The 10,300-nt window shown below is 44.5% G+C and overlaps 1 protein-coding gene across 2 annotated transcripts; it reads right to left on the bottom strand.

The window, feature by feature from the left end:
• Window positions 1-2,188: 2,188 nt before the first annotated feature.
• Window positions 2,189-7,268, bottom strand: LOC119956495 (ferritin heavy chain, oocyte isoform-like). 2 transcript variants are annotated; one of them, XM_038783771.1, is made up of 4 exons: window positions 7,105-7,268; window positions 5,787-5,933; window positions 5,006-5,131; window positions 2,189-2,451 (listed from the first exon to the last, which is right to left on the bottom strand). In XM_038783771.1, the coding sequence occupies exons 1-4, from the start codon at window positions 7,204-7,206 to the stop codon at window positions 2,419-2,421; spliced, it is 408 nt and encodes a 135-aa protein (XP_038639699.1). In that variant the 5' UTR covers window positions 7,207-7,268; the 3' UTR covers window positions 2,189-2,418. The 2 variants fall into 2 exon arrangements, with proteins under 2 accessions (XP_038639699.1, XP_038639698.1); XM_038783770.1 differs by lacking the exon at window positions 2,189-2,451 and adding an exon at window positions 4,440-4,683.
• Between the last annotated feature and the right edge of the window lie 3,032 nt (window positions 7,269-10,300).

Here is a 10,300-nt window from a genome sequence, read left to right as displayed (position 1 = left end):
CTGCCACACAATTCCCACGCAGCAAATGTCCACACATCGCAGATATGATGTTGATTGGATCTTTATGAGGATGCAAAGGTAAGTGTCTTGTTATGCTCTTGATGTCGCATAAGCTGCTTCCTTGATGTTCACTCTGACAAAGGAAGGTTCAGACGTGGAGATAGCTTTAACACGTTTATTGAACTATTAACAATTCTCCGACTTGGATTCGACTCTACTGTTAATCCTTCTATAGCTACTGAGACTGACGAACCAGTCTGCTACAATCCACGTGGTGGGTGTGATGTTCAATCAACCCTGTGTCTGTACTCACTGAGTGTCTCCGTTAGAAAGAGGAAGATCATGTGTGCTGTGTCCTTTATATATGGGTTGGTGTAATGCCCCCCCTGTGGTAGTGTCACCTCTGTGTGTATCGTGAATGCCCATTGGTCGTGTCCTATCTTACTGACCTATTGGTTGAATGCCTGTGTGTCATGTATCTGGTGCTCCCTCTAGTGTCTCGCTAGTCTACATGTACTTACATTAACTCCTTGTGAATTTACAGTGATGCATATCACCACAGTAAGTATAGCCCCTGGGGAGCGGGGGGCGCGGGTAGAAGGGGACGGGCACTGTCCCCCAGAACTGCTCCCTTGCACAGGTGATAGTTCCGTGATGGTGGTGGTGGTGATAGGGGGTAGCCAAATTCTGGTCAGGTTCCACCCAGTATTTCTACCGCCCGATATCCTAACCACCTCCCAACCATGTGTAAAGGATTCTGCCAATTCCAGGCGCTTCCATTTTTCCGAATGATCATGTGTGGAATTTTGTAAACGATGGAGCTTTTGTTTCATCGACTTTGCTCAAACTGAACCCCGTTCTCGAATCATTGTGTCGCAACATCTCCGGTGGCAAATAGACACTCTGTGCTGCAGGTGGTGCTGAACACAGCGGCTTCTGTGTTACCCACTGTGGAGATTGATGCAGGTTCTGGTGGTTCGCGAATGATTCCCTGATACCAACATTTCCAGCGCTGAACACAATAGATGGATAGAGACTGACCTGCGCCAGAAAGGACACAAGAATCTGGAAGTGGTGGCACAGTGGTTAGCACTGCTGCCTCACAACGCCAGGACCCGGGTTCAATTCCTGCCACGGTTGACTGTCTGAGTGGAGTTTGAACTTTCTCCTCGTGTGTGCGTGGGTTTCCCTCCGGGTGCTCCGGTTTCCTCCCACAGTCCAAAGATGTGCAGGTTAGGTGGATTGGCCATGCTAAATTGTCCCTTAGTGTCCAAAAGGTTAGGTGGGGTTAGTGGAATTAGTTGCGGGCCTAGGTAGGGTGAGCTTTTGGAGCGTTGGTGCAGACCCGATGGGCTGAATGGCCTCCTTCAGCACTGTAGTGATTCCATGGCTCCAAGTTGGAGGAAGGAAAAAGTTAGGGTGGAAAATACAATTGCTCAGTCACTGTAAAGCGTGATGTGGCATTTTATCCCCAAATTGAATGACAATGAACACCCCAGTGTTCATCACCTTCTGCAAACCTAAATTCTATTGTGAGGACTTGTCGAGAAAAAAAAAAACAGTTCTCTCTGAATCAAGGGTTTCTTGTGTTTCTATTGCCCGCTTTCTACTCCAGTAGGGCCCCTCGGACAATAGGATGTAAGCAGCAGTTAAATGTCCTCAAGCTGGTTGATGCTTTATTATGTACACAATACAAAAACAATCCATATCTTCAGCTATACAGAGTGCGGTTTGTGACAACCTAATACAGAAACTCAAATTGCGCCTCCCACCTTGACAGATGCAAGTGAAGTAAAGACATCAATTCCCTGCCCTTTCCCACAACGGCACGATATTCCATCCCCCGGCAGGAGGAAGTGGCAGGTTACAGTTTCAGAGACGCCCGGAATGTTTCGGAATCCCAATTGAGAGATTGTGATTCAGCCTTGTGTTGTGAGGCAGCAGTGCAAACCACTGTGCCGCCACTTGGCAGATTCTTGTGGCCTTTCGGGTGCAGGTCATTCTCTATCCATCTATTGCGGTCAGTGCTGACTGTGGGCAGGGATTCAATCACGTTTAGGCAGCTGGGCAGGACTGAGGGAAATTTAAAGGAAAGTTTGGACTAGATGTTAGACAGGTAGGAACCTTCATGATCTGAATAATCATATCTGTCGCTGAATTAATGATACAAATAAAGACAAAGATCAACTCAGTGATCAACATTTTCATTTTCAAATGCAGCAACAATCAAATGGGAATTGAGTACAAACTAGTCACCGAATTTGATCACAACTTCCACCAGACATAGAAGTATTCTTGAGTTTCAGTCAGTCCAGGGTGAGCTTGTCAAACAGGTTCGCTCCCGTGACATTCTCAGGGGCTCCCAGTCTCTTCAGGTTGGTGATGTGATCTCCGAGCTTCTTGATCATCTTCACTTGTTCATCCAAGTAGTGTCTCCAGGAAGTCACAAAGCTGAAAACATCAAGTCAGAAGAAGTGTTATATTTTAAATAATGACTTATATAAAATATATATATTACTCTTGAATCCACCAGGATGATAAAATGACCAATAGTCTTCTTGTTGAAAGATTAACTATTTGACGAGTAATAAAATAATAAACTGTGAGTTCTTTTACTCAATACTAAACTCATAAAGTACAACACAGATAACTATATAACTGTACACTATTATAATAAATTAGTTCTAACTTCTCTCAGTCTAGCTGTACTATGTTTTGCTTGTTCACTGTTCTCAATCATGTGACTTACAAAAGGTGGGCAATCAGTTCTTATAGTATCTGACTGTGAGCCATCAAGTGTTGAAATGACTTTACTACATTTACATACATTGATCATGTATATTGATATCTGAATATCACTCCAAGAAGGAAAATAAGCATTATTAGCGTGGATCTTCAAGATCATTATTTTTTCTGGTGTTGTGTTTGTAAAATCTCACATACTTTTATCAGTTAATTACTCAAAGGTTTTGCCCAGGTACCTTTATTTGCGAGATGAACAAAGGACAAATCAGGTTCACGGTTTAATGTAATTTTATTCACAATTCTCTGACTCAGACCCACAGCTGAGCTCTAGTTATTACCCTTACTTAGTGAAGGAGGCTGGCCAAGCTACAATCACTCGATGTGGATGTCTTCCCTGAGTTTTAAACCCAAGTTCCCTTCTTTTTGCAATGATTGTGCCTGGCAGACTCCCAGGTTATCGCTGAAGATCTGTTCCAATGTCCCTTCCTTTATACATGTCTGATAGCATTGAGTCATAGGCATACACCCCAACTGGTTGGAGTTCCATTGTCCCAGCCACACCCCATCTTGTTAATGGGGGAAGATACTCCTGTTTATTCAGGATGATTCAATCAAGATCCACTATCTTCGGAAAACCCTCATCTGACCAGATACTAGCCCATTCTGGAGTCTGATGGCTTCTGCAAAGTTGATCACCTACATCTGGAACTTAGTTAGATACCCACAGTATGATCTAGTTCTTTGTGTAAAAGTGAGTGGGTAACTATGTTGACTCGCGTGTTCTTGCAGACAGCCTGTATCAACGCATCCAGGGCCTGATGTGGTAGTGTCTGTACCTGGCCTATGTTTCCTGTCAGCCACTCTGGGATTATCTGACACTTCAGCATTTAGGAGATGTGCGTAATTCTGGCTAAATGCACACAAGTGGCAAGTCACCAATTTCATTCGAGTGAATTCCTCAAGAAACATTGTAGTGATCCAGGTTTAGTGTATATAGCGGTCTCTGCTGCTTGTAATAAAAAACAATCTGCAAATATGAAATAAAGCCAGAAGAACTCTGCCACAGTAGCAGCCATGTGTCCCATCTACAAGATGCACTGCAGGAAATAGCTCCTTCCAAACCCATGTCCACTCCCATCTAGTCAGAGAAGGAGAAGAGCAATAGAAGCCTAAGAACCGCAGCCCTGGAGGCTCCCCTCCAAGTCACTCACTATCCTGACTGTGGAATATAATCACTACTGCGGCAAACTCCAGGAACACTAACAGCATAGTGGGTATACCTTCATCTATTTAAGGCAACTGACCACCTTCTGACAGCTGGGTTTAGCTTGCACTGCCCACATCCCCTAAAGGAAGAAGTGATTGTCCCCTGCTCCAAATTTCAATTTTATGACTAATTCGTACAAATATTCAACAGATGAAACACTCAAGACCTTGCACATCAGGCAATGATCTTCAGAGAGGATGAATGTCACGTAGCATTGGCTAAAATGCAGATGATTACCCTGACCAAGGAGACAATGAGTGAACAGTCAATTGGGGGTCCTCTCCCCATTTCCCACAACTTGCAGGCAAGCTGTCTTCACAGCACAAAAGACATGATGAAATGTCACCGAACCCAGTCAGCAAACTCATCTGGGGAAGTAATGAATCTTAGGAATACATGAGCTACTGAATTAGAGAGAGAGAGAAAATTATCCATCAAGTAATTGTTTTTTTTATTTCTGTACAGAGAATGCAACCTTAATTTACATTTTATTATATAGAGAAGCAATGATTCTACAAGCCCAGTCAGTCCAGGGTGAGCTTGTCAAACAGGTACTCTCCCGTGCCATTCTCAGGGGCTCCCAGTCTCTTCAGGTTGGTGATGTGATCTCCGAGCTTCTTGATCATCTTCACTTGTTCATCCAAGTAGTGAGTCTCCAGGAAGTCACATAACTAGAACACAAAGTGTATCATTAGCTCAGACAAACATCTAGGAATCAACAGTATTTGTTTTCACAGCAGAAAGATAAATATAAGTGCTGTGGATGAGTGGGACATGAGACGAGTCGCAGTATAAATACAACAATCCAAATTGCCTCCTGAGAATCACGATAATGGTTACAGCTCCAGCCCCACCGAGCAAAGCAAAGGCAACTATCAACAGCAAATTCCCAAGTCATGGTGTCAACTGCCATTGTTCAACATACAAGTGTGAAGCTCAAGTGGAACTCAATATATAGCGAAGAGCAGATTCCAATATCAAAATCCAACTCACATGAGGGTCAGTGTTCCCAGAGGAGAGTTTGTGCAGATCCAGCAGACTCTGGTTCACATTCTTCTCCATCTGCAGAGCTCTCTGCATTGCCTCCAGACCATCGCTCCACTCATCCTGCTCTGGTTTCTGGGGGGAAAAAAGTGTGAAGTTAGTGAGTGGCTACAATTCCAGATGATGCTAAATGTGCTGCGGGACCATTATTCGATACTGCTCAATATACATCTTAAGCCAAAGGGTTCCATAAATACCCCATCCGCTCATTTCAAAATGACTTCTGTACGACAGTGGACAAATATGATCCACATTCTGCTGTCTCCTTGCTAACCACTGCAATGCCTGGGTTAACAGCACACTGCAGGAAATCTTTCCTCCTGAACTACCTTGATCCACTAGCTCAGGTGATCCAGAGGTTTCACCACCACCACAACTTATTTATCTCACTGGATTTTGCAGACTCTTGCGCAGCCTCCCCGGACAGGTGCCGGAATGTGGCGACTAGGGGCTTTTCACAGTAACTTCATTGAAGCCTACTCGTGACAATAAGAAATTTTAATTTCATCCCAAGTTGCAAAACATAAAATGGCACTGGAGGGGGGGGGGGGGTGGTCAAGGGTCACAATACCTCTGGCCTTAGTCAATAATCTCATCCAGTACAGGAATTCTACCCATGATGTTGGCATCACAGATGCAAAAACAGAAAATGCCAAACCCCCCCCCCCTCCCCTCCAGAAATATCGAGTCCACACAACTCTCCTTCAGCACATTAGACTTATCCTTCAACCTTGACATCTTCCAGGATGATGTGGCCTCCACGTTTATTCTGGAATTCCATCAGTTTCTCAGCGTGTTCCCGTTCCTCATGTGACTGCTCCTTGAAGAACTCAGCAAAGTGACGCAGGGCAACATCATCCCGGTTAAAGTAAGAGGACTGCAGGGAGAGACAATGGAAAGGGAGAGTCAGGAGAGACCCAGAGACCACCCAAACTGAAAAAAAAAAAAAAACACCCCACAGCTCCATAACTCATCCTTTCTTTACCTCAATAGCTGGTCTTAAAGAATCGGATGACTTTTTAAAAAAGGTTACTTGCCCGGCAATTTAGTTCAGAAGGTTGTGGAATTCTCTGCCCAGGGCTTTGTTGCTCCATTGTGGAATACATTTAAGGCTGGGATAGACAGACAGTTGGTCTCAGGCAATTAAATGATTATGGGGAGGAGGGGAAAATTTAGTTGAAACCCACGCCAGCCTTCAAATGGCGAGTGGCAGGCTGGGCCTTGTGTCGGTCATGTTCTGTAGACTGGCCAGTGTAAATAATGCACTACAGAACATCTAGTCCAAAATGAAACAACTGCATGGTAAAGATAACTGGAATAAGTATAGAACAAAGTATTAACTATACTGCAGAATAAGTCTATCCACCAACAAGACTTACTCCCAACTCCCCCAAGCACAACTCCCTTAAGCACAGAGTCACATGGTCAGTTTACACTGCCACCTGGTGGTTGGAGGTGGTATACATTATATACAAAATTGCTTATGCATATCACCACATGGTCTACTCCTGTTAAAGTTGTTTAAACTCACTCTTCCCAGTCAAAAGCTCAGCCGAATAGGAAATCGCAGTACTGGAGAACCCAAGAGCAATAACACTTTTGGATTAAAATAAAAAAAATTTTGAAAAAAAATCACTTCTACTAAATCTACAATGGAGTAATATCAATTAAAGAGATAATTGTTCATATTCAATATTTTAACATTTGAGTTCAGCACATTAGGGAGGGTAAACTGACCACAAATGCAGCTAATGTTTCACTCCCCAATAATTGCTCCCCTCCAATTGGAAAAGTTGAGATTCCAGTGCCTTCAAAACAATCTTTCTACTAGAAACCTCAGAATCCAAAACCCTGGAGTTAATTTCAGATCTAAACTGGACACAGAAATTCTAAAATAGGACCAAACTCCTGTCTGGAGTATCACTCCATGCAGTCTGGGTTGAAATATATCTAATAACTCATTCACCTAGAGAAACTCTACCTGCTCAGAAAGCAACATAGTCACAGTCTTAATTTGAAAATAAGGCTCCCAAAAAAGTAAAACTCACCATGGAGAGGTAAACATAGGAGGAATAGAGCTCCAAGTTGATCTGCTTGTTAACAGCATCCTCACAGTCCTTGTGGTAGTTCTGACGCACTTGGGAAGCCATCTTACTGGTTAATGGCCCAATGCAAACAGCAACAACATGACCTCTGTCCTCACAAACTCTTGTATTTATACAACTGGGACATCCTACATTCAAACAGGGAATTACATCACCAATGATGATTGACAATCTCTGATAGCCAATCAGGAATCTGCCATGAATCCAGGCACCAATTAATCAATGAGAGTGGGTTTGGGTGTGATACCCAGAGCCAATCAGGTCTGTGGAATACAGGAAAGATAAGGATGGTTACTCTGTAATCGTGTCATTCAACCCTTCAAGCATTTTTACAATCCAGTTATATTTTGACTGGATTGACTTTTAACTCTGTACACTCGCCTCAGTCCTAGTTCCCTACATCCCCTTACATAACAAAATTTAACAACATCGGTTTTGAAATGTTACGGGCAGCACGGTAGCATTGTGGATAGCACAATTGCTTCACAGATCCAGGGTCCCAGGTTCGATTCCGGCTTGAGTCACAGTCTGTGCGGAGTCTGCACATCCTCCCCGTGTGTGCATGGGTTTCCTCCGGGTGCTCCGGTTTCCTCCCACAGTCCAAAGATGTGTAGGTCAGGTGGATTGGCCATGGTAAATTGCCCTTAGTGTCCAAAATTGCCCTTAGTGTTGGGTGGGGTTACTGGGTTATGGGGATAGAGTGGAGGTGTTGACCTTGGGTAGGGTGCTCTTTCCAAGAGCCGGTGCAGACTCAATGGGCCGATTGGCCTCCTTCTGCACTGTAAATTCTATGAAAAAATGACCTCCAACCTTTTTGGTGAGAGAGTTCCATATTTCCAACATTCTTTGTGTGATTAAGTGCTCCAGCCCTGATGAGATGAAGAATAAAATTCTATTAGCCTTTGTAATTTGTTTTTGAAGCAGTCCACTAGCTTTTTAAAAAATAAATTTAGAGTACTCAATTATTTATTTTTCCCAATTAAGGGGCAATTTAGCGTGCCCAATCCACCTAACCAGCACATCTTTGGGTTGTGGGGGTGAAACCCACGCAGACACAGGCAGAATGTGCAAACTCCACATGGACAGTGACTCAGGGTTGGGATTTGAACCCGGGTCCTCAGCACGTTCGTCCCAGTGTGAACTACTGCGCCACCGTGCTGCCCTGTCCACTATTAGCAATTTCTGCTTCATGGATCCTGAACTCTCATTGCTCCTCAGTCCTCACCATGTGGAAAACACTGATTTATCCTTTTCATTCCAAAATGGATGATCTTGGCACTTCCCCACATCGAACTGCATTTGCCGCAGATTTGCCCACTCACAATCTAACCAAGTGCCTTTGCAATCTTTTTCTCCCATTTATATTACCGATTGCGTTGAGACACCAGAACCATCACAGGGTGTTTGACCCATCACATCCTACCAGTTTTGGTCCACATCCAATGAGGGCGACTTGTCGCCCGGGATCGCCGTCAGAAGGCGTGGCGACATGGACTGAAATTCCGGAAAAATCAGGAAATGCAATTCTCTCCGGATGTTTCCCGATGTTCCCCAGCCCTCATCAGTGACGTCACATGGTCACCCCCGCAACGGTGGGAATATAAATTTTTAAAATGAATTTCGATGACCCAATTCATTGGCAATTTGACATGGCCAATCCACCGAGCCTGCACATTTTTTTGGGTTGTGGGGACAAAACCCATGCTAACATGGAGAGAATGTGCAAACTCCACATGGACAGTAACCCAGAGCCAGGATCGAACCTGGGACTCGGTACCGTGAGGCAGCAGTGCTAACCCACTGCGCCACCCTGCCGAACCGGGAATATCATTTTAATGGAAATTAATAAACTTTATTATTAACGAGTCTCCCTGCCACACGTTGCCCTCGCACTAAATATTCATACATCGCTGATGTGATGTTGAGGGGATCAGTATGAGGGTGCTAGAGTAAGTCTAGCCAGCGTGGACAATGGGGGAAACAAGGGACAAGGCACTGCTCCCTTGTACAGGCGATAGTTTCATGGTGGTGGCCAAATTCTGATAAGATGCCACCCAGTATTTCTACACTCGTACATCCTAACCCCTGACCATCATGTCCGAAGAATTCTGACAATTCCAGGTGCTTACTTTTTTCCTAATAATCACAATGGCATGCGCGTTACCTCTTGTGAATCCACGATTCCAACATTTGCCGCAATGACCACACAACATGGAAAAGAGAGCGATCAGCAGAAGAATCTGCCAAGGTGCTGCCTCAGTGCCAGGGACCCAGGTTCAATTCCAACCTTGGTTGACTGCCTGGAGTTTGTATATTCTCCCCGCGTCTGCTCCTCCCACAGGTTAGATGGATTGGCCACAGTAAATTCCCCCTTAGTGTCCAAAAGGTTAGGTGGGGTTAGTGGAATTGGTTGCGGGCCTAGGTAGGGTGAGCTTTTGGAGCGTTGGTGCAGACCCGATGGGCTGAATGGCCTCCTTCTGCACTGTAGTGATTCCATGGCTCCAAGTTGGAGGAAGGAAAATGTTAGAGTGGAAAATACAATTGCTCAGTCACTGTAAAGCGTGATGTGGCATTTCATCCCCAAATTGAATGACAATGAACACCCCAGTGTTCATCACCTTCTGCAAACCTAAATTCTATTGTGAGGACTTGTCGAGAAAAAAAACAATTCTCTCTGAATCAAGGGTTTCTTGTGCTTCTATTGTCCAGTTTCTGCTCAGTAGGAACCCTCGGACAATAGGATGTAAGCAGCAGTTAAATGTCCTCAAGCTGGTTGATGCTTTATTATGTACTGAATACAAAAACAATCCAAATCTTCAGCTATACAGAGTGCGGTTTGTGACAACCTAATACAGAAACTCAAATTGCGCCTCCCACCTTGACAGATGCAAGTGAAGTAAAGACATCAATTCACTGCCCTTTCCCACAATGGCACGATATTCCATCCCCCCGGCAGGAGGAAGTAGCAGGTTACAGTTTCAGAGACGCCCGGAATGTTTCGGAATCCAAATTGAGAGATTGTGATTCAGCCTTGTGTTGTGAGGCAGCAGTGCAAACCACTGTGCCGCCACTTGGCAGATTCTTGTGGCCTTTCGGGTGCAGGTCATTCTCTATCCATCTATTGCGGTCAGCGCTGACT

This window comes from Scyliorhinus canicula, chromosome 23, assembly GCF_902713615.1.
Source record: "Scyliorhinus canicula chromosome 23, sScyCan1.1, whole genome shotgun sequence".
NCBI lineage: Eukaryota > Metazoa > Chordata > Chondrichthyes > Carcharhiniformes > Scyliorhinidae > Scyliorhinus > Scyliorhinus canicula.
This window is presented reverse-complemented; position numbering and strand designations above follow the sequence as displayed.